Genomic DNA, 27172 nt, shown 5'->3' on the forward strand with positions numbered 1-27172 from the left:
CACACTCTTAGAACTTCTCTATCCACTTCCTGGCTGTGCAACTCGAGACTAATTACTTAACCTCTCTGAGCCACTTGTACAGTGGGGGTTGAGAAAATGACTGGGCCCGCACGGGTATGTTCTGAGGACTACATTAGGATGTAAAATGCCTCCCACAAGGCCTAGTATGGGGTAAGAATCCAAAAGTGAGCACCCGGCCCTCTTCTGCCACTACTTTCTTTGCATTCTGCCAGGAACTCCACAAGAATCCTCCTCCTCCCAGTTTTCAAGCAACGTTGCCTTTCTAGCACCTGCCAGGCAGAAACCATCAGCTACCTCTCACCAAAGGGAAGGGAAATGAGGTCCTGGGGAAGGATGGGATGAAGAGGCAAAAGCACTGAGACAGGAATTCGCCCCCAAAGACATGCACTCTCAATACAGCCCCCTGGGTCCACTCACCAAGATGTGTGCAGGCAGAAAAGGAGCTGAGGGAGGACGTCGTGACGACACCCCACAACCCCCCCTTCCTCCTTGACTACCCAGCCAAGACCACTCCCGATCCCATCTCCTTCACTGCCCCAGCCCAGGCTGCTCTCTTCCTTCTCTACAGAACAGCACTTCTCACCCAGGAGACCAGCCTGGACCACAGCACACCCAGGGGCCTTGCCGCTCACCTCCCATGGGAAGCTGCCAGAGCAGGCAGGGGCTGTCTTGTGTCCTGTCTGCCCCTAGATAGGAACTAAACCCCAGGACAGCCCATTGTTCTGTTCTAGCAAAGGGGGCTGGGCGAGAAGGCCTTACCTGAAGCTCTGCCTCCAGGGCCCTTCCCAGCCCCCCTCCCACTATGCCTCCTGGACCCTTGGTAGTGGCCCCATCACACACCTTACCCAGGTAACAGCCCAGGAAACCAACCTTAGGGACCAATCTCAATCTCTCTCTCTCTCTCTCTCTCTCTCTCTCTCTCTCTCTCTCTCTTTCTCTCTTCCCCCCCCACCCCCCCAGGGACCTTGAGACCAAAAAGAAAAAGAAGGGCACAGGTCCCGCGGTCCCCAGCTATGGCCACAGTGGGCTAGTTAGGGAGCCACAAGGAACCCAAATGTCACTGTCAGGCCCTGCCAGGACACGCAGAGACCAGCAGGGCCCAAGAATGCAACCAAAAACCAGGACAGGCAGTCTCTGAAGGCCAAGAAAGATCAAGAGTCCTGGAGTCCCTTCCACTGCCAACCAGGTAAGAGGGGCCATGAAAGAGTGAGGCCCCTCTGTGCCGAGTGCTTCTCTGAGACCCTGCTAACGAACAGAGAATCAGCCTGATGCCACTAGGCGGTCAGAGCAAAGCAGTTTGTGACTACCCCAGGTCACACGCACTAGTCTGTTTGGACTCACCACTTGCTTGATTCTGTTATCAACAAAGGCTTAGGACCTGCTAAAGCAGCGGTTCTCAAATTTGGCTGCACATTGGATTCATTTCAAAAGCTTGAGGACACATGCATGCCTGCCCCCCCCCACCCCCCAGAGATAGGCTGGGCTGGGCTGGGCTGGGCTCCGCCAGCTCCCAGCTGATCCTGAGACGCACAGCTGAAAACCAGCGCTCCGGCAGGCAGGCCTCAGCCAGGCAGCACAAGTAATGGCACACACTTGGTGGGTCAATGTGTAGATCACGCTCATCACCAAGAAAAATTCCACGGTGTCCACACAGGGACAGGCCACTGAGGTCCCAGATCCCAGCCACCTACCCTACTTCCTTTCTCATTTTGTGAACAACAATCCACTGAGACCTGACCATCTTGCAGAGGAGCACAAGGGAGGGAACTGCAAAGGCCACAGGACAGGCCTCCCCCTTAAAGAGCCTGAGACAGGCTGATGAAGAGACCAGGAGGCCCAGTCCCCAGTGTGGTGATGGGCGCAGTACCTCCACCCACCTGTTCTCAAGGCACTGGAGTAGCTTCAGCAAACCCCCCCAGAGGTGCTGCCCAGAGAGCGGCCTGCGGCTCCAGCAGCAGCCTGGAAGACCTGGGAGCAGTCTGCACAGCGGCCACGCCCGTGCCACAGCCAGCGGCCCTTCCATCGCCACACCGGCCAACTCCCCAGCCTAGAAGCGCCCCATAGCCAAGCCCAAGCTCTGCTTTTTGGGAGTCCCCCTTGGGATTGCCATGGGATGGACGGGAAGACTGGGCCACCTGCCTTTCCATGTCCCACTACCCCTTCTCACCTCTACCCCACGTGCTCACCGAGGTGGGTCACCCGCAAACAGGAATGCTCTACGCATCTCACAAGCAGCAGGCAAGGCCCTGCGGCCCAGCAGCAGCGGGCTACCCCTCCTGGCAGAAGGACCTGCTCTAACCCCAAGGCCACATTCCCCACCTTCCCTTCCCTTCACCCACACAGAACATTACCATGAAAAACATGAAAACCGACAGTCAGAAGGAAGGGCTCTGAACTCCTTCCCAACTGTCCCAGGCAGTTTCTTCAGGTTCCTCTCCCCACTGGGTAGAGGTGCCCTGGCCCTTGCCTCCTGGCCTGTGGTGAAGCGTGGAGTCAGCTCCTGGCTTTCTCTCCTTTATCAAACTCACTGGGGGCCCACACACAGTCCCAACCCCCACCCGCTTTTCTTGCTTTGCCACTCCCAGCTCAAACTGGGCTCCAGGCTGAGCCTGCAGTCCCTCTCAGAGCCCTCCCCCCATCCAGGTCCCTAACCCTTAGGGCAAGGCCCCTCCCAACAGGAAGCACAGCCTGGTGGTGCCAGGCAGAATCAAACTGGCTCAGCTTGTTCAGAGCCCCTAATGGGGAGACAGGATCATCTTGGGGAGGGGGCTCTCTTCCCTGCCATTCCCTGCTGGGATCGCAGACCTCTCCAGGTTTCATACTACAGGCGCCTCCTCACAGGTTCTGGCGTCAAAGGCATTTACCCTCCAGCCCCAACGACCAGTTGCTTACTTGCAGCCCCAGAAAGTTCTTTAACCTCCTAGTCTCATGTACCCCTCCGTCAGAGGAGACTACTGAGTTCCTCTATCCCCACAACCGACCACTTGTTGGCAAGTCTGTGAGTGCCAGAAGGCAGACCAGCACAATTAGTCTAGCCACAGGGGCTGGGCACTGTCTTTGTTCTCCGAAAATTTCGTTGAATGAATAAAAAGCTTGTGAAAAAGCCTCACAGACACCTGGCACACAGTGGGTGCTTCTCACAACAGTATCTGCAGGGTCATGCTCTTCCCACTACTCTCCTGTCTTCCCAGCCACCCTGCCTGACTGAAATTGAATGGACTCCCCATGAACACCCCTCTCCCACAGCCAACGTGAACTCCGGATGGCATCCACGGCGCTCCTCCAGCCCAGAGCCGGCCCCTCCCTCCGTGCCTCACAACCACTATCCCCATGGTGCCCTCTGCACTCCATTTGTCACTGTGCCAGCCCTTATCGCCCCATCTTACAACCATTTGTTTACTTGTCTGTCTTCCCCAGACTAAGCTCTGGAGGGCAGCGATACATGAATATAAACTCAAGTTCTGTTCCCATTTTAGAAACAGGGACACTAAGGCTCAGAGAGTCAATCACTGTCCAAGGTCACACAGAGGAGAGTAACCCGCAGAGCGAGTGTCACCCAACAGACTTTTTGACTAAGTCCAGTTCCCTCTCACAGCCCTCAGGAGTCCCTCAGCCAAGCCACAAGAACCAGGAGGGGTGGAAGCTGACTTGTCAGGTGAAAGCTGCCTCCCAGGGAGCAGGAGCAGCCAGGAAGAAGAGCCCCCACCCTCCTAGTGATCCTGTCAGTGGCCCTCAACCCCAGTGGGCAAGGCAAGCAAGCTATGGGGTGGGGCTGACTGCTAGAGGCCAACAGGCCAAGCAAAAGGGCAGAGACACAGGTCCCCTGGGTAAACTGAACTTTATTCCTTCTTCACTCCTCTGATTCTCCAGAACTGCCCTGCCAGCCCTTCTCTGGGGGCTAGCTGCTAATTAAAAGGCACTGTCCCAACCCCCAGATCTGACCCTGGCAGACAATAAGGACTCTGGGAAGGCAGCAGGCCTGTCAGCTCAATAATGCAAAACCCTGTTGCTCCGGGTCCACAACAGCTGACTTCAAGTGGATCAGAGGCTGTGCTTATTAACAAAATGAGAAATCTGATCTATGGAAAGAAAACACTACGTGAGGATTAATCCAGGACTGCAGCTTGTGGAGAAGCCTGGGCTGCTGGCCAAGACCAGGGAGCGAGGACGGGATCGTGCCTACCTGTCCCCAGAGCAGGTACCAAGCAGCAGGACAGGACGCATCACCTCTGCCCCACCTGTGCCTCCTCCTCCTACTTCCAACAATCACAGCAAACATTTTAGTTTTGCTTTAATTAAAAGCCGGGCTCCCTTGGGCTGCTTCTTCCTCTACCCAGAGCCAACAACCAGAGGGAGATTTTTCTTTTCAGGAATCGCTTGTAAAAGCCGAGTGACTAATCTAACAAGTCCCAACAACTGGCAGGGAAACACTGCAGGGAGAAATTCTGGGCACAAACCAGCAGTCTGGTCAAAAAGCCAGAGAAGCCAGGCAATAGGCACTCAGTGACACCCCAACACTGGCTAGCAGGAAGCCAGGAGCCAAAGGAAAGCAGACCAACCTGGGAGCTCTGACCCCAGGGTAGGCAGGCAGGTGGGGAGCCTCCCCTCAGCCTTCCCAGTCTACAGCCTGCCCATGGTATAAACATTTTAATAAGCCCAATTGCACTCGAAGGCAGGGTGACCTACTCCAGGGCCAAAGGACTCAGTTCAGCCCCCAAGTATCAGCCTCCCATCCACAGGCCCCCAATCCCGTCCCAGTGCTAAGAGCCCGCTAAACCAGCAATCTCACCACACAGCTTTGTCTCTAGAGGCCAGCGTGAGGCCGGCCCATCTGCTTTTTTTCAGACCACTCCAACAACCCTGTTCTGCTGAGCATACACCCTCTCCTTGCGCCTGGGCTACAGACCGGCCACATGGCCTGTGCTCCTGAAAATGTCTGCTGAAAGACCCAGGGAGTCCAGACGCTGGCAGATGGGAATGGAAAGGAAGAAGTAAAGCCAGAAGCCAGGAAGCAATAAATGCTAGCTCCAGAAAGGTCCTGAGTTTGGGTGACCCAACTCCATCCCTCCATCCAGGACCCCTGGAGAAGAGCCCCCAAGATCAGCCTAGAGGCTCTGGAGGCCCCTCCACTACCTGCCAGCTCCCCCCTCCCCCCAGTACAAGAGGCACAGCAATCCCCACATCAGTCAACAACCCCCTGCCACAGGATTCCTATGGGCAAGGCTCTGCCCCTCCCCCCCACCACATGTCAGAGGGGTGGCCTCCCAGAGTTACACCCCTCCTGCTGTTTGGGGGGGGCGGGAACCTAGCTTTCCAGATGTACTTGGCAACTCCAACTAGAAAAGACACTGGAGGTGGAGGGGATTGGAGAGGACATGGATAAATAACTTCAAAACCATTCCAGACCATCCCGATCAGCACTGGGCCCCCTTCCCCAAGCAGTCCAACGCTGTTCTGGGTGGGGCCGCTGGGAGCTTTATCTGGCCTTGTTCCCTCCTCTCCATAAGTCACTGCCCCCCAGGGAGAGGCATCCCCCCCACTTCCCCCCCCCCACTAGCTAGGCCTGTGTGAATATGAACCATCTTGGTAGATAAACAGAAAGTGACAAGCTGGGGCCCTTCAGCCCCCTCCCTCTGCCAGCCGGTCCCCGCCTTCTGCCAGCCGACCCCCTCCCCCAAGCCCATCTCTCTTCCTGCCAAGCGGCTGCCTACAGGAGAGGTCTGGGGGCAGGGCAGCGAGCCCACCAGCCGCAGGGCCTGGCGCTCTGGGAGCGGCCCCTCCAGGCCTGTCCCTGCCCAGGCCGGTCTTCCTGTGGTGAGAGGGCAAGGGAAGGGGACCTCAGACCGTGCAGGGCCGCAGTTCTGTAAATAGCAAAATCCCCATGTGAGGGGAGGCTGCTGGCGCAGGGCCGTTTGCATAATGGAAGCCCGCCCGCCTGTCAGGCAGCGCAGCTCGCCCGACGCTGTTCGGATTAGATTGCTAATGAAAAGGCACAAAGAGCCGGCGCCCGCTCGCCCGCCGACCCCCGCTCAGCAGACCCGCGTCCCGGCCTGGCGCGGCCCCAGGAGCTTTGTGCCCGGGGTCCCCAGGCGCCCGCGCCCCGTCGGGCACGGGGACCACAAAGCCCGGGCTGCCAGGGGCCGGCCGGGGGTCCCGCTTGTGCCCCGCCCAGGCCCAGCGGACACGCGCGCCCCTCCCACGCGCGCAGCCCCACGTCGGCCGGACGCGCGCTCGCCCACGCCCCTCTCCACGGGGGCGCGCCCGCCCGGAGCCCCCGCCCGCGCCCCCCGCCACCCCTGACGGTCCCTGACCTCGTGTGCGTCGGCGGCGGCGCTCCGTCCGCCGGCCGGCCGGTCCTGCCCGCAGCTCCTCGTCCTCGGCGCCCGGCTCGCGCCGCCCGCGCCCGCCCCGTCCTCCCGCCGCCGGCCCGGCTCGGCTCCCCGCCCAGCGCGCCCCGAGCGCCGCTCACAGCCGCCCGCCCGGCGCCATCTTGGAAGCTTGTGACGTAGGCGCCGCCCGCTCACCCCTGACCCACAACTGAATGGGCGAGCAGAGGGACGGGGGCGGGGTCCGATCGTGGGCGGAGCCTGAGGGGGCGGGGCCGGCGGGTGAGCGGTCCGAGCTCTGGGCGGGGCCGGCGGCCGCGAAACGACGCCGTGGGGGAGGGGCGCGCGGGAGGAGCCGGGGACCCCGACCTTGGGCGCCGCGTGGGACCCGGACCCCAGTTGCGAAGACCTCACTGCGACTTCGTCCCCGAAACACCCGGACCGCACACCCCAGGGAAGGGGCCTCTGACCCCCCCACACAGGCCTACGCCCAGCCCCCACACTGAGAGCTGACTCCCTTGAGCCTGACCCTGACCCCTTGAAGCACCCCGCATCAGGGACCCCTAGCGGCCTGCGCCCACCTCCAGGACACTTAACTCCTGCTGCGTGCCCCCCGCAGGGATCCCACAGCCAAAGGCGCAGCCCCAAGGGACTGCAAGCTGAGTGGTCTGGGCTCCCGGGGAGACCTGCGCTGTTTGGAGCCGGAGGAAAGAGTAGCCCCCTACCCCTGACCCCAGCGATCCCTCGGGGCCCCGTGCCCACAGATCCTTGGACCAGCCTTACCTGCTCAGAGGGCGCAGAGGTCGAGATCACGCCGTGCTCAGCCAGCCCCTTCCGGTGACCGCAGCCCCTCGAAGGCCCCTGGGGTCAAGCGACGCGCCTAAGCTGGCCCGCCTGGATCCAAGCTCGTAGCCGTCCTTAAGATGGCCTGATGGGGGACCGGAGCTGGCTTTGAGCCGTGGCCACTTCTCTAGGGAGTTACTTAATGGACCTCTCTCCACTTAGAACAGCAAACAAAGGAATACACCACTGTCAAAGTCTGAGAGGAACCCAGATTTGCCATGTAGAGAGGTCGTGCGCTAGCACTAGTCAAGATTGAAAACCAATATTCCTTCAGGAAGGCTGATTTTGTGACTCTTTTTTCCAAATTAATATATGTTTAATGTAATTCTAACAGGACATTTCTCAGACAACAAAATTCTAAGTTCACCTGGAAGAATAGATAGCCAAAAACAGCTATGGTTTCCACCCTTGGGAACCAAAAAAAGGAATGAGAGTGGACTTGCCCTAGCATATTAATTAAAGCAAATTGTAAAGCTACTGTAGTCAATTCAGTGCTGTGCAGACCAAGAAACAGAATAGAAAGCCTAGGAACAGATCCTGGAAATGGTAAGAACATAATAAATGAAAAAATATCCAACATCCATGAAAAAGGAGATATCAAATATCTGTGAAGAAGTGAAGGAATATTCCTCCAATAGAGCTCTGCAGAGGACTCACTATTTGAAGACGCTACTAGGAAAATGTTAATGCTCTACTAATCAAAGACCTGCAAATTAAAACTACAAGATGCCAGTTTTTCAGTTTTTACCAAATTAGAAATCAATTTCAAATGATAACCTTCAAACAGGAGCAGGGTCTGATCTAATGGGTAATTACCCTCATATACTGTTGGAAGTATATATGCCTCAAAATTCCTGAACGTGAATTTAGCAGTATGAGCCAAAAATAATAATCTTTTTTTTTTTTTTTTTAATTTTCATACTCCCTTGGACCAGTACTAATTCATCTTGCAGGATTCTCTTCTAAAGAAATTAATCACATTTGCAGACCATGTGCTCAATTATCTATTTCTCTAACCAGACCATGAGTTTGAAATTCCAGTGCCAAGAGCACACCTGAGAAAGACTTCATAGGCATTCAATAGTCACTTGTTCCATTTACATTTGAAAATGAATGTATAATCATTTTTTCCCAAGTGTCATTCATAATGAAAAAAAATCACACACAAAGTGAAAGTCTGACACTAGGGGATTGGTTAAATAGTCCACATGACGGACTGTTAAGCAGCCACAACAAATGATGTGTATAAGGATATTTTATGATCTGGAAATGTGAAAATAAGGGGAAAAGGATCAAATATATGTGATGGAAGGAGAACTGACTCTGGGTGGTGAACACACAATGGGATTTATAGATGATGTCATACAGATTCATACAGAATTGTACACCTGAAATCCATGTAATTTTACTAACAATTGTCACCCCAATAAATTTTTAAAAAAAGAAAGAAAAGGTGAAAAAAGCAAAGTGCAAAATTGTATGTAACAGATGCATGCAAAATATTGATCTATGGGGAAGCAAATGAAAATACATCAAAATATTTACAGAGGTTTTCTCTAGGGGTTGGGATTTTTTTTTAATACACATGTATATTTTAGTATGTGTTTTACTACAAAAGTAACGTTTCTTTTTTAAATTAAATTTATTGGGGTAACATTGGTCAATAAGATTATGTAATTTCAGGTGCACAACATTATAATTTGACATCTGTGTACGCTATTTCATACTCACCACCTGAAGTCATTTCCTTCCATTACTACACATTTGACCCCCTTTACCTACTTTGTCTCCCCTCCAGAAGTAACACTTCTAATTAGAACAATTCTGCTTATACTGGAATACACTTTTTAAAAGTTACTAATTCCCCTCCCTCCCAGAATTCCATCTGTCCCTGAAGTAACATGAACAGTTTGACCTGTATCTTCACTTCCTTCTCTCACATCAACATATGTCTGTTCACATTTTACAAAAAAAGATCTTACTTTTTTGCAACTATAAAAATATATAACCTGTAAATCACTATAGGACTTACACTAGAGTTGCTCTTTGTCCCCTAAGAACCTATCACAGACATCTTTCTAGTTCCTGTCCATAATTCATTCTTTTTAATAGCTGACAGATTCCAGAGTACAGGGTTTCCATAAACACTCTCTTTAATTATGGATAGTCAGGTTATTTATAGTTTGGTGCTATTAAAATTATTTTTAGGTCCATTATATCTTTCCATACCCCTGCCTTTACTTGTGCAGAATTATTTACTAGCAGTAAAATCTATGGGCTGAATGATATGCAGACATTTTCCATTTTAACAGGTCCTTCCAGGTCTACTTCCCCAAGAAGGTATAGCAATTCATATGTTGCAGGTGAGTTTTTATTTTTTCTGCTTCTTTAACTTTCCCAAACCTTCTAAGTTCTATATACGTAGTACATATTCCTTTCGAAATCGGGAAAAAAAGATTTCTAGTTTCTTTCTTTCTTTCTTTCTTTCTTTCTTTCTTTCTTTCTTTCTTTCTTTCTTTCTTTCTTTCCTTCTTTCTTTCGTCCATTTCTAATAGACTCTCAACATTTCTGCGTGAGCAGTCTTCTCACCTCCAGTACCCACCCCCAAGCCCATTTCCTGAAAGCACGCGATAAAATCCAAGCTTGGTTAGTCCTCTGCTTCTAGTGCAGTTTTACATAGCACTTAAATTTTAAAACTTGGGGAAAAGTTCTTGATATAATATTACATGAAAATAGCAGATTCCAAATTTTGTTCTCACTGACAGCAACCCAATAAAACTATATTCGAGTACAAGGTAAATATGGATATATAAACCCACACAGCGGTGGAGATAGGAAAACCAAGTAGGACTGGGTTTTTGCATTCCAACTCCCTCTGGATTCTCTGTGCCTACGATGGGACCTACCCTTTCTGATCATCTTTGTTCATTTGTCATTTGGGAATAATAATGGCACCTCCCCATGGGGCTCTTGGGAGGATTGAATGAGATGAGGCTACTAGGCAGGTGGAGAACAGAATCAGGCTCTGACAAGCCCTGGGTAAAGTAACTATGATTGTTATGTCATGTAGGATGAATTAAGCAAGGACAATAGCGCTAATCTATTACTTTTACCATCATCTTTTCTCAAAACAAATATATATATATATATATATACACACACACACACACACACACACACACACACACACACACAAATTATCCCAAAAGGGTAAATCACAGCTTTTTAACATGACAGCCAGATTTAACACATAAAAGATACAGGATGTCCAGTTCAATTTGAATTTCAGATAAACACTAATAATATTTTAGTTTAAGTATGTCCCATATAACAGCACACCTCACCATCCCAAGCTTAAGCCACATCGGCAAACTCTCTGTTCTTGTACCTGCCACGATTTCTCCTCCCACTTCTAGACATTAGCATCCAGGACTCCTACCTGGACCACCCTTTCTCCTTCTCCCAGCCTCTACCTGGTGAACTCGTACTCTGCTCAGACATCGTCTGCTTCAGGAAGTCTCCCCTGATCCTAAGCTGTTCACCCTGACACAGTCCTGATACTGCTGCATCATTCTTGAAGACCCAGTACCCAGCTGATGACTGACACTAAATAGGTGCTCAGTTAAAAGTCAAGTGGATGAATGAATGTCCTCCCAACCCCCACTGCTTTCCTGCCACAATGCACCCCACCTGCTGCTTCCCAAGCCATGTAGAGTGCACTCATTCCTTGTCATGGGGAATGCAATGTGGGTGGTACACACAGGAGTTAGAGTGGCACTGCAAAAACTCGGCTTTCAGGTCGCTCAACTGGGAAGCCGAATCTCTCTTGCAAGAGCAACAGCCGCACCCAAATTCTGGTTGCTGATATTGTCTCCCAACATTGAGTCCTCATTCTACCTGTGACCAAAGTGCTTTACACACATGGGCCTGCTGTTCCTCATCACCACGTAGGAGAGGGGTGCTGTTACTACTAGTACCTTGTTTTATAGATGAGAAAACTGAGGTTCAAAGTTGAGGTCACCTGCCCAAGGTCACACAGCTAAGCTCCGATCCGGACCCCTCTGACAAGCAAGAGCTCAGTGCAACCTCTTAAAACGACACGTCATCTAAAGAAAAAAAAAACCCCAATATGCATCTTCCCTAGAGTAAAGGCTGTGCCATGTGACAGGCCTCCCTCCCTCAGCACCCACCTCCCCTCACTTTGCCATCCCACAGCCCCAGGCAAAGCCAGGCACCCTGAGCCCAAGAGAAGACACACATTCCATTGTCATTCAATCAACATTTGCTGACTCCCAAGACAATGAGGTGGGCCCCGGGCTAGTGAGGAGCTCAGTGACAGTCCCTGGCCCCTAGAGTCAAGGGGAGAGATGAGGGAATGAATACTTACAGGGGCTGGAGCTGGGCAGGGAGAGGTGCAGTCTGCTTTTCAGGGTCATAGTGGGAACTGACGGCCCTGTGTGTGGGGTCAAGGAAGGGGCTTGCTTTGCCCATGCTGTACCCTCTGCCTGACATGCCATTCTTCAGTGTCAGCTCCAATATCATTCCTGGTGTGATTTTCTCTGACTGCTCTTTCTAAAACAGCCGCCTTTCACTCTCAGGCCTCTCTTCCTGTTCCCCTCCCAGTCCTTGCAGCATGCCTTATTGATGTACATGCTTCCTTGCTCACATCTAGCCCTCACTAAAACATGAGCTCTGTGAGAGCCGTGATCAATCATTCACTGTTCACCGCTGCAGCCACTGTCTGGGACCTGGCTGAGTACCTATGTGGTCAATAACGAGTTGGTGTACGCATGAATTCATAGGTGAGACCTGAAGGCCAAACTCGAGGGGGAGGCAGGATGAGACCAATGAGGGGAGCACCGTGTGTAAGTGCCTGAAGGGAGTGAAGGCTTTTTGAGGCATCCAGAGGCGGCTGGCACAGCAGGTGCCATGCCCATGGGACCGTGGATATGATGGGAGCCTAGAGCAGGGAGCACTCTCAGCCCAGGCCAGCGTTAAGGGCGTGTGGAGGAACCCAGTCCACCGGTAACCCAGGGAAGGCCTTGGGAAAGCCCGCTGAAGGTGGAGGCCCGAACACCAGGCAGACGGGCAAAGAGTGAAAGGTTTACTAAGTAGACCAAGAGGTTCTGCTAAGTGCAAGAAGCGAGATGCAGAAAAGCGTGGACAATGTAATTACACTCATGGTTTTTAGAAATTAAATACCTGCTTCCATTCCTATATATGCTTATATATTCCTACAGAAAGCTGGGGCAGGAAGAGGGGCACGGAGGAGAGGTGAGAAACTACACTTCATACTTAACTCAGCTACTCTTATATGATTGGAGTTATGTCTATGTATCACTTTTGCTATTTTTTAGAAAAACAATTATGAAATAAAGAAAAATAAAAGTCTTAACGAGTCCTGCCTTTCTTGGGAAGCTTTGCCTACCACCTGCTTGGTGGAAAACTCCCTCAGGCCCTGGGCCCCCTGCTCCTGGTCAACCCCCAAACTGCCCTTTGGTTTCCTAGTTGCCTCCATTGTCACACTGTCAAGGTCTGTTCTGGGGTCTGTCTGCAGGATGCTATGGCCCCCGCACCTGAACAGCACCTGGCCCAGGTGAATGAATGGATAAAGGAGGGGGTCCAGCCATGGCTCTGAGATGGGCGGACTGGAGATGTTGGCTGGCAGGACTGTTTCCGGGGGAAGCCATGGAGAGATCCCTGGATCTACATCCTGGCTGTGCCCCTGACCAGTCAGCTGCTCCAGAACTGACCTCTGTCAGCCTTAGTTTTCCTACCTACTAAATGGGGCTGATAGCCATATCTGCAGACCCCTCATTTCCGGTTGGGCCACAGGGTCCTGGGACATGGAGAACCTCCTGGGGGCTCTGCTCCTATAGCCAGAGAGTGGGAATGGCCCCTGTGCGGCCTTGGATTTTCCAAATTCCAGCTTTCCAGTTTTCTTTTGGGAGCCTTTCCCCCTCACCAGGGCCCAGCGGGGCTTCCTAGGGCAATGGGGGAAAGGGCCAGCTGCCTCATGACCAGGACACCAGCAAGCCCCTGGACTGGGACAGAATCCTCTCTGGTCACAGTCACGAGGGAGGCTGGGCCCAGCTGCCCTTATCTTTCTTGACCTTGTGGAGGTTGACCACTCCCTCCTTCTAGAAGAGGTGGCCCCCTGCCCTCTCTGAGGCCTCTTTCTCCTTAAATCCCAATGGTCTTGGGGTGAAGCCTCAGCACCAAATTCAACCCCTTGGCCTACCAACCTGGGGTGATTTCACTGGCCCCAGCCCAGGGCCACCTTCCAGGTGCCTGTCCTGAAGACCCTGGGGCATCTCTGACTCAGCAGGTCTGTACTTGTCCCATGGCCCCCCCTCCACGCAGTGTAGCTCCACAGAGCACCCTGTTGCCCAAGCCCTAACTGCTGGCCACTCCCAGTGCCTCCAGCCCGCCCTCCACCTACCAGCTCTCTCAATTTGAATTCCTGACTCTCCCTCCCTCTGGCCTCCTCCCTAGACCCAGGCCCTGCCCCCAGGCTGGAATCCTTCAGATAAGGGCAAGGGGCAAAGGGACACACCTGGGTTCAGACCCAGGCTCTGCCACCAACTCACTGAACAACCTTGATGAATGACCTCCCCTCTGTGAGCCTGAGTTTCTCCATCTGTACAAGGGGGAAATAATTACACCATCTGGGTAGGGTTGCCATGGGCAGTACGTGGGCAGTACGTGAGCTAAGGCACATGGTGAGGGCTTGCAAAGGTCAGTTCTTAGTGGGAAAGGCAGCCAGCTAGAGCCCCAGGCCAACCCTTTCTTGGGCATCTCAGTCACAAGCCAGTCGGTGCCTTTCCTAAGTTAGAAACGAACATGCCAGCACACAAACCCTGAGGCCTGCTCCACACCAGGTCCACACCAGGGCCTGCACTGAGTGTGCAACGTGGAGTAAGACCCACTCTGTTGGGAGACAGAGGCAGCAGAGTAAATGAGTAATTCCAGGGCACGGGGATTATGCCTGGGGGCTGTCCATGTACATGGGAGGAGCAGCTAAATCCAGTGAGGGCAGGGCGGGATGGGGAGGGCTGCCCAAGATAGGAAGGAGGGCATTTTTGAAGGACACCTTGGAGTGAGCTGGCTGAAGGGGCAGGGCAGCCGGAAGGCCAATTTTAGGGAAGAAATTGAGGCTGAGTCAAGGAACTGCCTGAGGTCACCCAACCAGAAAATGGGTGGTCCAGGATTCAGATCCAGCTCCTACCCCACTCTTGGACTGAGCAGGAGGGGCCGACCTCCCAGGGGGCACCCTCCAGCCAAAGACCTTAACCAAGGGGGTGTGGCCAATGGGGTCCCCCAGGCTGAAGTCCATGTCCTGGAGGTCCAGCCAAGTGGGCGCAGCCAGTCAGGTGATTAGTTATTGAAGGATTTAAAGGGCATTTCCCTGGAGTTTTGGGGGCACAGCAGGGTATACACACCTATAGACAGATAACAGAGGCTAAGGTTTTTGAGAGAGGGAACCTCTGAATATAGGGCATCACAGCCCAGAACAGACCCATTGCAGACCCTAAACGCCAGGCACAGGGACAGCCCAGAGGCTGGCTGGAACTGTGAGGGCAAGCTGGGGTGTCAGTGGTACAACTGGGGAACCCTAGGAACACTTCATGTCCAGGTTCTTAGGGTCAGCTCCCCCCGGCAATTTGCTTGGTTTCACAAGCCTGGAGTTGACTCAGCATGTTCTACCTTACGTGGAACCCATGACCTCTCATACGCCCCTACCCATCCTCCAAATCTGACCTCTATGGGGCTGAGACAGGGAGAGGAGGTGTGACCAAAAGATGGAATCTGAGCTTTTTCTATTCTCTTGCTAAATTGTGTCTTACATGTTGTGTTCTTGTGAACGCAGATTTCATATAATGACTCTGAAATTGATCAGGTAACCTTACGTTTTAAAAATACAGAGGTAAAGGGGGACAGATAGTCTAGTCTTGGGGTGCTCTGGCAGGATAGGCCATGGGAAAGGCTGGAAAGAGCCACTTGGCCATCTTCATGCTACGTACTTTTGTGGTAGCTGCTTTTGCTCCTGCCACAGGGTCTCAGGGTCTTGGTTTGCAAAACTGACTAACCCATCCTACATGTGGAGAGTGAGAGCCGGAAATGATGAGAAATGACTGAAAGCCTCTTCTCTATTAGCGGAGGGCTGGTGAGGTGCTGAGACCTGCCCTGACCAGAGTCCCCTGGGCAGAAGTGGACAGTGCCAGGTCAGGCTCAGTGACGCTCACTCCAGAACTCTCTGCTTCTTCTTTGACCACTCTGTAGGCTCCTCTGCCCTCTGGCCAGCTGGGCTGCCCATCCCTCAGTCCCCTCCTGGGCAGGCCCGGACAGGCTTTGGGCCTCCAGGCTCCAGGTAATCTGGTCAGTTGGGGAGGAGCCCAGTGCAGGCAATGACCAGGCATTCACTCCTTCCCAGCCAGCCCACCTCACTAGACCTGCGTGGCCTCCCCCTGCCTGTGATCAAAGTCTTCCTGTTCTCAGACCCCTTGGGAGAGGCAGACTGGACCCAGAACCATCAGCCCCTGCCCTGGACTCCTGCCTCCTGTGCCCTCCCCAGCTTTCTTAGCCCTCCTTTGGGTCCTGCCCCTGGGCCAAGTGCTCTCTGCACACCAGATCTGCTCAAAACACACACCCCCACACCCAGCCCCACCATAGATGAGGAAAGAGGCCTCTCAGCTGACAGGCCAGGGCTTGGACCCAGTTGGCTGGGTTCCAAAGTACCACTACTCCACCACTCATTCAGTGGCTCTGTTTCCCACAGGCCACCAGGCCTTGAGCTTCTTTATTCGTTCACCAAAACCTCCCGTGGCCTTGGGGGAAATAGGATTTGCAGGCGTGGATCTGTAAGAAGCGTGAAGAGGGAGGCTTTCCTGTGACTGGGTTTCAGACTCGCCAAGCCAGATACTGGTTCCCATTCCCCTAAAAAAATGTCCCTTATGGGTATATGGTTGGGGGGGGAGGGTTCCCCAAGGTGCTTTGGGGAGAGGGGAGGGAGAAAAACAGGGCTGGATGGGGCCTGAATCCCAGGCCTGCGGAGTCAAAGAGACATTTCCTGCTCACCATGGAATTGGGGCTCGGGATCTGAGCAGGCAAGTGTGGGACCAAGCTGATCTGGCTCTCCCGAGGTGCAGTCCCTGGAGAGCAGCCCTCAGTGCACCCAGGCTGCTCCCTAGTGGCAACATGAGGAAGCTCCAGGGCACGCACTTTGAAACCCTTCCAGAAAGGGACCCTACCAGCTGGTGGGCAACTATCCCCAGTCCCTTTCTTTCTTCCTGTGCCACTGCTCCCCGAGTTTCCCAAAATGTGCAATCACTCATTATTCTCATGCTCGGGGCCTTTGCTTCTGCTGTTCCTACTGCCCAGGTGCCCATGGTCACCTGCCCCAGTGCCCATAGTCAGAATTAGCAAAGCCTTTCTCTGTTGCACAGGATTCTAGTGGGTGAAACAGCCCAGTACATGGTGTAAATGCCTGGAGTGCAGGCCAGTGTCTGGGGTCCAGCACAGGGGCCACATACAGGGGATGGTCAAAAACTTGTAGTCCCTTCAGTCAGCATACATTTATTGAGGACCTACTATGTGCCGGGCAATGAAGAAGCCAAAGAGTTCCCTTCTTTGGAGGGCTTACATTCTGGCAGAGGGATAGCTGTGGGGGTAGAACACAAACAACAGAAAAACCATAGGTAAGGGGCCAGCCCAGTGGCTCAGGTAGTTGGAGCGCCGTGCTCCTAACGCCAAGGTCTCAGATTCAATTCCCACATGGGCCAGTGAGCTGAAAACAGCTCTCCCTGGAGCTGGACTGCCATGAGCAGCCAGAGGTCAGCGTGAGCTGCCATGGGCTGCTGAATGCTGCTGTGGGCTACCATGTGCTGCCATGAGCGGCCGGTGGCCACCATGAGTGCCCAGCAGTCAGCGTGAATGGCTGGCAACCATTGTGGGCTGCTGTGTGCTGCCGTGTGCTACCATGTGCTGCCATGAGCGGCAGGCAGCCATCGTGAGCGGCCGGCAGCTGGTGAGAGCTGACAAGAGCTGCTGTGAGCGGCCGACCGAGGACCAGCGACCGGCTGTCTCAGCTGTGGGGGAGCGCAAGGCTCCTAACACCATCATGGGCCAGGGAGCTGTGTCCTACACAGCTAGACTAAGAAACAACGGCTTGAACCAGCGTGGGGAGGTGGAGGAAGAAGAAAGGGGAAAAAAGGAAAAAGAAAAACCTTAGGTAACATACCAGGTGTGGACGAGGGCTAGAGAGAAAAATAAAGCAGGGTGGGGGCTGGAGTGAAGGATGGGAGTGATACTTCATAGCCATAGACTATCCCGCAGCTGTTGGAAAAAACGAGCAGTCTTAGCTGATGGTCAGGGATGGATGTGAAGTTAAATTAAAAGTGGTGGAACAATGTGGCTAGCATAATCCCTGTTGGATTGCATTTGTGGTTCTTATGGTGTTATTGTATTCAGTTTTGAAAACGCATGGATTAAAGTTTCTATTCTCTTGCTAAATTGTTGTTGCTCTTCCTGTGTGCGGGAACCATATTTATCCCCACCTCTAAGCCCGAGGGCACCACGACCTCCAACCCAGTGCCCAGGAGTTGAGAGGGGCCAGGCTCTCCTGCAGGAGCAGTTTTGCTATTGCTCATGGTCCTCAGGTTCTATTTTGGGTTGTGAGTTCACAGGGATCTGATGGTTTGAAAAACTGTGAAAGATGGGAAGAAATACTTGCACACGCATGTTCCTAGCAGCATTATTCACAACAGCCAAAAAAGTAGAAGCAACCCAAGTGTTCATTGATTGATGAATGGATAAACAAAATTCGGTATGTCCATACAATGGAATATTATTTAGCCTTTAAAAAAATGAAATTCTCAGGGTGGCCGGTTAGCTCAGTTGGTTAGATCGTGGTGCTAACAACACCAAGTTTGCCGGTTCGACCCCCGCATGGGCCACTGTGAGCTGCACCCTCCTTAAAAAAAAAAAGGATGAAATTCTGACACTTACTATAACATGGATGAAACTTGAGGACATTATGCTAAGTGGATAAGTCAGACATAAAAAGCCAAATTTACTGCATGATTCCACTTACATGAGGTCCCTAGAGTAGTCAAACTCATAGCTACAGAAAATAAATTAGAGGTTACAGGGGTTGAAGAGCAAGGAGAATGGTTGTTGTTATTTAATGGGTACAGAGTTTCAGTTTTACAAGATGAAAAGTGTTCTGGAGATTGGTTGCACAACAATGTAAATGTATTCACACTATTGAAGTATTCACTTAAAAATGGTTGAGATGGTCAATGCTATGTTATATGTATTTTATGACAATTAAAAAAAGTTGTGAGCTGGTCTGGGTTGCCTCCTCGGGCCAGCCGCAGAGCCTTCTGAGCCTATGTTCCCACTGTAAAAATGGGTGGTTGTGAGCGTGAGGGGATGAGCATGGCTCTCAGTGGATGGGGAGGTTTCCTCTCCCTCTGCTACCTTCTGCTCCCGAGTGGTAAATGCGTGTGTACACACCACAGCTGCCTCATTGGCTCCTGTGTTCTTTGTGGGTAAGACAGTAGTGTGTCAAGTTGAGACATCCCCAGGGCCTGCACCTTCCCTGTTCCCACCTTCAGCCCAGGGACAGCATTTCCAGAACGTGGTGGAACCCTCTGGACCCAATTCACAAACTCCCCGAAGAACGTGCTCGTGGTTCCAAGTCCGTGCAGGAATGCTTCCAGTAATTTCCTCCTGCATTCAGGAAGGTGATGGCCTTCCTCTGACAGCATTGTTGGATTTAGAGAAACAAAGGGACATCAAACAGAAGCTGAGAAAGATGAAGACCACTCCTCATCCCCATTCTCCTAGAGGGTGAGCCCCAGAAGACCACGGGAGGAAGCAGGTCTGGAGCTGTGGAACCTTAGGGGGCCTTCTGAGCATCAGAGGCTCGTCTGTAAAACGGGGTCAATGTGGGTCAATATGGCCAAAATACACCCAAAAAAGCACTAGGCAAAGGGATCTCCAGCTGGAAGACAGTGACCCCACCCTCCACAAAGGAACACGTAGCCCGCTGGCAGGGAATTCCTTGGGAGTCCTGTAGCCCTGGCTCTTAGCTGGCCGTTTGGCAGCCCTGCCAGCAGACCCTGTGCTGCGACCCCCTAAAGAGCAAGGGGGTGCCCTCCCCCTCCCAGCTAGCAAAACATGTCTGCAGCCTTTGCGGGTCCCCTGAACAGAAGAGAGAGAAGAGAAGCAGGCTTATGTTTCCCTTGGTTGTGCTTTCACTTCTCAAATGTTCTTTTTCTTTTTTCAATATTTTAATGAGGGGTTGAACATAGAAAAATAACATTCTGGTCACCTTTTTTTTAAGAGGCAGGCTATTCTTGAGACTCATACAAGGTAATGGATGACTAATGATAACCTCCTAAAGAAAATACATACTGAGCACAAAAAGGCACTTCTCCAAATACCTGTTACCAACAACTCCGAACCAGCCTGTCATTCTAGGGGCTGCTTGTCCTGTTTTCTTTTGGAAACGGCTCAGTTCAGACTTCAGCCCTGTTGCTCTCAGAGGTTAGGGGAAGCCTGAAGACTGCCATCCGTTTCACACAGTGTTGTTCACAAAGGTGAGGAGGGGTGCTTGTGGAGGGGTCCAAGTGCTTGCTTCTCCTCTGGTGGGGCATGGGCGGCCAGAGGCCACTACCCCCACGAGTAGCCTTGCTCACTCTCCTTGGAAGGACATGTGATCCAGGAGATGGGCTGGGACCAGGCCTCGGTGGCCACCTGACTCCCCATAGTAGAATCCCTTTTCATCCACAGGCCCGTAGACTTTGACTACATCCCCTGACTTCAGCGACAGCTTGCTCTTCACCAGGCCCCCTACTTGCCCGTCCTTGGGGTCATAGTCCAGAATTGCCATCATGGTTGCTGGAGTCCTCAGTCGGGGCCTCCTGGGGTTCCCTTGGGGCATGGGGAAGGAGCCCTGGGGGCTGGTGAGCCCCCCAAAGTCATCAAGGTGGGCCATAGAAGGCATGTGCCGTTGTGCCAGCAAATGCCACTTCCTGTTAGTCTGCTCCATGCCCACTTCTGCCTCAGCCACCAGGTGCCCAGGGATGTTGCCCACTTGTCCATTGCATTCGCCATGGTAGAAGCCACGTGGGTCCTGAGAACCCCACACTCTCAGCAACTGTCCTTTCTGGAAGGCTAACTCCTCCTTTGCAACCGCAGGGTTGGTAGACATAGTCAGGGGGTCATAATCAAAGAGGGCCACAAAGACCCTAACTGGAGTGTCCATGCCTCTCCCCAGCAGTGGGGGGCTGCCCCTGGACATCTTAATAACTTTGCTGGATGGAGCTGGGCAAAGCGCCAAGCTGGGTCCATGGAGCTGGTCCTCTCTCTTGCCGCCCAGAGCCTGACCTTGCCCGCCCTGGGTCCTAAGCTCCCTTCTCTGCTCTTGCTTCCCTGTGCCCCATGGACAGAAGCACACTGCCTCCTCCTCCTGCAAAGTGTCATGGAAGTCAGACACGTATTGTTGGCTGGCGCTCAGCTGGGGAGGGGTGACTACTTGGGCATCTTGCTTTTGCCTAAGGATCTTCTCAAAGGCAGCCTTTTCCTGACATGGTTCTTTCTGGGGCCCACACTCAGGGGACAGGTGGACAACTCCCAAAGCAGAGCTTTGGCTGGTGCCCATGTGCTGGTAGTGGTCTTTTTCTCCCCCAGACTGACCACTAGGCAGAGGTGGCTTATATTTCTGGAGACTCTTCTGAAAGCACAGTTCCTTTCTGCACACCTCCCAGGCCTCTGTGGATGCCTGGGCTTGGCTGCCAGCCCCTACACTTGGACATTCTCCATCTGAACTCAAATTGGGCACTGGGGGGCACCTCTTTGGGGGTTCTTCAGGGAATGCTTCTAGGAACTCGGCCTGGGGCTCCCCACAGTTTCTGGGGGTGTGGGGACTGGCCTTGGCACTTAGAGGAGCCAGTGCCAGTCTCTGAGGGCATTTGGGTAAGGTGACTCTGGAGGGGGATGGGTCACCACAGGTGTAGCTAAAAGGAGAGTTCTCTGGCAATAGGTGACAGGTAAAACAGTCATGAGGGATCTGAGCCGGGACTGAGTCCAGGGACTCGCCACAAATTGACATGGTTCTCACCGAGACCTTCTGGCACATCAGGGGCAGCTGGAGCTGGGATGATTCCAACAGGATGCTCCCAGCAGTGGCATCAGTGACCTCTGCCACCTTAAGCCCATCAGCATACACGGCATAGCCAGTGACCTGGACTCCGTTGGAGGACCCAGCAGAATTGATGGTCACTGGGAGCCAGCTGACTACCAGAAGCCCTGGTGAGGTGTGGTGCTCCACCAGCACGTCCAGTGGAGGGTCAGGGGGTCCTGCCACGGGTGTGTCAAAGGTGATGGTGGAGGACTTGGTTTCCCAGAGTACCTGCAGCGAGTCCCATGGCAGCCGCACCTCCACCTGCACTTGGTACCGTGTATTGGGATGCAGGTTGTGGAAGATGTAGCTGCTCACACCTGCTGGGGTCAGGGCATGCTCCTGGTCATTAAGGTACACCATGTGGGGGTGGCTGCTGCTGCTGTAGACCCAGGTGATCTCGGCCAATGTAGCTGCAACATTCTGCAAGTGTAGTTGCTTGGGGGCCACACAAAGGACCTCTCTGTCTCCCAGAAGTGGTCTGGAGAAGCCCTGTTCCTCCACACTCTGCAATGAGCCCAGCCAGCCGTCTTCTGTCTTGGTATCTGAGAGCTGTATTGCCACTTCTGTCTTGGAGACTGCCCTCACCATCTGGCATGTCCTCCTTTGCACAGCTCCCTGAGCTTTCCCAGGCAATACGCTGTGACCAAAATCTTCCTTTAAAGCTTTGCCCTGACCAGCTGGGAGTCGAGTGGGGCCAAGGTCAGGGGACTTGGGGGACAGGCAACCAAGGATGTCATTGTCTGGAATCTGCTCCACCAGGTTGGAGGGCACCAGGCCCCGCCGGCCATCCTCCAGCTCCCCTTCATAGAAACCGTCCTCATCCATGTCCCCAAAGATATATATGTAATCTCCAGCAGTGAGGGGCAGCTCACTCTCAGGATGCTCGTTGGGCCCCTCAAATGGGTTGTAGCTGTATCGAACCAGGAAGATCTTGAGCTTGGGTATGGCAGGGGCCTCTGAGTTACCCACTTCCAGGGTGGAAGACACACTGTCGGGGTCCAGATCCTCCTCTTCACTGGTCGTGTCTATGACCAGAGTAGAGCAAGATGGTACGGTGACCCACATGGACTCCACCTCAGAGGAAGAGTTTGACTCGGAGCTGGTTTCCTTGGCCTGGGGCCTGGAGTCCAGAGGTCGGCTAGCTGGGACTCTGTCTGGCACTTGGGGGTCACTGACTGGCTCCCCAAGGGAAACTTGGCTCTCCGACAGAGAGGTTTCCTTCTTTTCCTGTTTTTCTCTGCTGGAGATCTGTGATAATGCTTGGTCTTCAGGCCCTGGCTGGAACTTGATCTTTCTGCTACTCCTATCTTGGGAATCCGGGGCTTCGGGGGCCTTACGGGATTCCAGGGGAGGGTGACCAGGCTGACACTGCAGCACCCGCTTCTCCTCCTGGGCAGCCTGGAGATCACGCAGGGCCTTCTGCAGGTCATGCTGCAGCTGTTGCTGCCTGTCCTGCCCGTGCGCCGCCTGCTGCAGCAGCTGCTCCGCCAGCAAGCCCGCCGCGTCGCGCTCCTGACACGCGCGGCCCAGCTGCCCGCGCACGTCGTTGTTCTCCGCCGCCACTTTCCGCGACCAGTTTGCCTGGGCCTGCAGCCGCGCGTTCTCCTTGGCCAACCAGGCGCCCTCGCGAAGCGCCGCCTGCAGCTGCTCCTGGGCCTTCTCGCCCCGCCGCCGCGCTTCCGCCGCCTGCGCGCCCAGCTCCTCGCACTCGCGCCGCCGCGCGCCCAGCTCGCGCTCCAGCGCCTGTACCTGGCGCCGCGCCTCCTCGCCGGGGGGTTTCTGGCCACCAGCTTCCGCCGGGGCGCTGCGGATGGCCAGCTGTAAAGTCAACTGCCTCTGCAGGCGCAGCACCTCCAGCTGGGACTCGCGCTGCAGCCGGTCCAAGTCGCTGACATTGAGCCACAGGGCGCTAGCCGCGCCCCCACTAGAGTGCGGGGAGCTGCCCAGGCCCGAGGCGACGAGCGCCTGCAGCAAGTGACACTCTTGTTGCAGCTCTTCGATCTGTTTGTCCTTGGCCAACAACGCGCTCGCCTGCTCCGACAAGTCTCGAGCGCGCTGGCGGGCGAAGGCCTGGCACAGCTCCAGGTCAGCGCAACTCTCGCCGGGCACAGGCGCACTCACAGCCCGCAGGTTGGTTTCTTGCAGTTTGCGGGCCCGGTCCTCTAGGCGCCGCGCCAGGCCTGTCAGCTCCGCGTGCTTCACCTTGAGCCGCTTCACCTTCTCGTCCACCTTGTCTGGGAAGCTTGCGCTCCTCAACTGCATGTTCTCTGCGTGCAGGCCAGTGCAACGCCGCGCCAGCACCTGCAACGCCTCGGACAGTTCCGAGTTCTGCTTCACCAGTTCGTGGTAGTCCAGGCTCAGCGGCGAGAGGGTCAGGGCCTCGCAGGGCTGGCTCCCGGAGTCTTCTCCTGGCGGGTCTCTAGGTTCCCTGTGCTCCGATGGTGGTGGTGGTGGTGGTGGTGGTGGCGGCGGCGGCGGCGGCGAGGGGCTCGGGGAGCCCAGGATGGAGGTGTCTGGAGAGGAGGAGGCTCGCTCCTCGGATTCCGGGGCTTTGGGGAGACTCCGGGTGCTGTCGAGCGAGTGGGAAGGTGCTAGTGCCAAGGAATCAAGGGAGCTGGCGCGCGTGGGGAGCAGGCTGTCTGGGGAGTTGGAGCATGCCGCCGGCACCAGGTCAAGGGAGCGGGAGCGCACGCGGACGCGGGCGTTCAGGCTGTCAAAGGATTCGAGTCGACAGGCGGACTTTTGGGGTCGGTGAGACTCGCAGGGGGTCTCAGTGTGCGGCTCTTCCGAAAAATGCACAGCCTGAGAGTCGGGGGTGCGGGACAAAGCGGGGTGCCAGCGGAAGTGCTCTAGGATGTACTTGAGGAAGAGCTGGCGCTCTACATCGAGCGCCGCCTGCAGGTGGCGGATGCGTGAGGCTTGCTCGCCGTCTGTCTCCCAGCGAAGTTGCGTCAGCACTTCCTGCAGGCGACAGCGACACTGCGCGGCGGCGACTTCGGGCGCCCCCGCGCGGCCGCAGTAGCCGCGGTTTACCAGCTCCTCGGCCAGCTGGCGCTGCAGATCCCGGGCCTGGCGCACCACGCCGTCGCGCTCGCGGTGCAGCAGCTGCTGCAGCTGCCGCATCTCGGCCTCTTTCCAACGCAGCAGCTGCCGGATCTCCGCCTCTCGCTCCCGCAGCACCTCCTGCTGCAGCTGCCGCAGCTCCCGACAGCGCTGTGCTTCCCACTTGGAGCGCAGATGGTCAACCAGCTGCTGCCGCTCCCGCTCGGCCGCCTCCCGCAGCTGGCGTGCCTGGGCCGCGAAGCGCCGCCGCTCAGCCAGCCCGCGTGCTCGCTCCGCCTCCAGTTCGGCCCGCAGCTTCTCCAGCTCCCTCCTCTGCTCCTCCAGTATCCCTGCCGCCGGCCCCGGATTAGCCAGCTTTTTGGGTGTCGCGCGGCTGCCACCCGAAGGGTTGGGCGAGTCCTTGGTCATGGCGGCCGCGGCCCGACCAGACGCCTGACCTCGCCTGGCCCAGGCCGCCGCTCGGCAACGGCCACCGCCCGGGCGGAGACCAACCGCCCCGCGCGCCCCTTCCGGCGCTCCTGGGGGTCTCCGCGTGCCCCTTCCGCTTCTGGGCGTGTTCCCCCACCTCCTGTCGCGGGTGCACCAGCCCTCGCTCCTCTCCAGGTTGCTTATACTGGGCTGGGCTCTTGACACCCCTGCTCAACCGAGCCCATGTCCTTCCCAGGACACCTAAGGGACTCTCTGGCCCCAGGGCTTTCCCTGTTTTTGGCACCATGTCCCTTGTGACCCACCGCAGGCACTCTCCCATGCGCTGTACAATACCTTTCAGGCCAACCGGCGGGTGGAAAGCCAGGCTGCTCCGCTGCCTGGAGAAAGGGGCTCCCTGTATGGGTCAAGATTACAGATGGGGTGTAAGCAGACCCAGCCTGGCCCTGCCATGATTTCAGGCGGTGTATTTGGTCTACGTGGCTGAAAACCACAACAAGATATGCCCAAACTTGGGGGTGGGCCCTCAGCCCCCAGCTAGGGCAGGGTGACTCTGGTGCCTGTACCCTCACTGTGCCTACCCTTCCAAAGACTCCTGTGGTGCTAAGCACTTGCATACATTATCTATTTAAACCTCCTATGCCCTTTTTATAGATGGGAAGTTTGGAGGCTGTATCCTGGACATGGTACCTGAGCAGGGCTTCTTCAAGGACCAAAGCCCTGACTTGTGTTTTCTTGGTTCATTTTTACAATCATTCTGGAAGGATGCCCTGAGAGATACAGGCATCTCCATGGTCACACAGCCCAGAAGTAGGTAAGTGAGGATTAAACACTGCAAAATTCTGCCTCTAGAGTCCATCAGCATTCTGACTCTATTTACGCAATATCAGGGTCGCAGCTGTGAGGACCCCTTCCCAGTGTTTCTCCCAAGGAAGAGTCACATTCTGCATCTGCAGAAGGAGAGAGGGTCAAGTAGAACCCTGAGTGGGGTGCTGGCCAGTTGGAGAGTCAGGGAAGGAGGTGAGAGAATGGAGCTGCCCTTTGGTCTGGCCCAGGAGTGCCCAGGGCTGCTTGCTTCTCCAAAAGGTAAAGCCAGAGGTCCCTATGGGCCATCTGGTTCCCCACGCCATCTCCCTGGAGAAAGCAAGACTAGAGAACTTTCCATGGCTCTCCAAAGGATAGCGTGATTAGACGGTTAGGGTTGGAGGAGCTCTGGAGTCAAACAGTCCTTCAGCTTTGTGTGCCCCTTCCATGTCCTCGTCTGTAAAAATGAGCCAATAATGTAGCCCCTTTCTGGGCTGTGTGACCTTCCAGAGTTCCCTGACCTCTCTGAGCATCCATTTCTTCTGTTTGTGAGGTTTTGATGACGTGAGAACACACAGTGCCCAGAACAGAGCAAGTGTCTGGTTGGCAGCTCACTAATTTTTATCCTTGTCCCTTTTGGTGGCTAGAGAAACTGAGGCTGCAAGGCAGGGATTTGGCTGAATTCGGGCAGGGCTGCCATGATGGAGGAAACACAGGCACTCTCTGTGCTTTCTGGACTCACTTTGGATGCCTCATGGCAGGTGGGAAAACTCAGAGACCCGAGTTGCCATCTAGACTCTGCCACTTTTTGGCTGAGTGACCCATGGCTGGTTACTTCACCTCTCCCAACTTCTACACAATGAGTATATTGGCAGTACCTGCCTCCCACGGTTGGAGGGACACCAAGATTCTCTCCGCTGAGGGATGGGTGTTCTGTAGGAGGTGCACCAAAGTCTGGGTAAGTTCTCATCTTCCCGTCCAAGGCTTGGTCTGGACCCTCACAAGCTTCTTCCAGGGGTCTGAAGAATATACCTGGCTCAAATGCCTCTGGGTCTTTTTGCATGTGTGGTTCCCTTGCCTGGGATGACAACATTGCCTAATAAAAAAATAGCCATGCCCACTGCAAACCAAGCACCTACTATGTGCCATGCTAAGCGCTTGCCATACATTATCTAATAGATGAGGAGTCTCAAGCCCCAGTGGATTAAGAGTTCTGCTCAAGATGATCTGGCTCATTAGTGGGTCCCACAAAACCCCTGGTTTTGTCCACTCACCTGTTACTAACCCGTCTTGTCCTTTGGCCTTAGCTTAGCAGTTCCTCCTCCAGTAACCCTTCCCTGACTCTTCAGGCTGGGCCTGGGCTCCCCCGGACTCTACATCCCTGATCGCCCCACCTGGCACCTCTCCTTTTGGAGCAGGGACATGTCTGATACATATTTGTGTCGCTGCCCAGGGTAGGCTGAGGGGAAGTATAAGTGAAAAGTCCCTCCTCAGAAAG

At 54.4% G+C, this 27172-nt stretch overlaps 2 protein-coding genes across 3 annotated transcripts in view; both read right to left on the reverse strand.

The window, feature by feature from the left end:
* HIC2 (HIC ZBTB transcriptional repressor 2) overlaps positions 1-7266 on the reverse strand; it is a 29092-nt gene extending 21826 nt beyond the window's left edge. The window contains exon 1 of one of the 2 annotated variants that reach the window (XM_074321276.2): positions 7131-7266. The gene's annotated coding sequence lies outside the window, so the exon portion shown is untranslated. Of the gene's footprint in view, positions 1-6332; positions 6529-7130 lie in introns of those variants that run through there. The other variant, XM_074321275.2, reaches the window with a different exon arrangement.
* Positions 7267-19392: 12126 nt separating this feature from the next.
* Positions 19393-26667, reverse strand: LOC109433699 (RIMS-binding protein 3A-like). Its single transcript, XM_019710162.3, has one exon. It carries the CDS (start codon positions 24850-24852, stop codon positions 19891-19893), a length of 4962 nt encoding a protein of 1653 aa, XP_019565721.3. The 5' UTR covers positions 24853-26667; the 3' UTR covers positions 19393-19890.
* Positions 26668-27172: the final 505 nt, after the last annotated feature.

Source organism: Rhinolophus sinicus, chromosome 9 (genome assembly GCF_057876585.1).
Source record: "Rhinolophus sinicus isolate RSI-liver-muscle chromosome 9, RSI-T2T, whole genome shotgun sequence".
In the NCBI taxonomy this organism is placed as follows: domain Eukaryota; kingdom Metazoa; phylum Chordata; class Mammalia; order Chiroptera; family Rhinolophidae; genus Rhinolophus; species Rhinolophus sinicus.

Excerpts from the sequence above, each read along its gene's own strand:
- LOC109433699 (XM_019710162.3), bottom strand. The coding sequence starts at position 24,852 with ATGACCAAGGACTCGCCCAACCCTTCGGGTGGCAGCCGCGCGACACCC.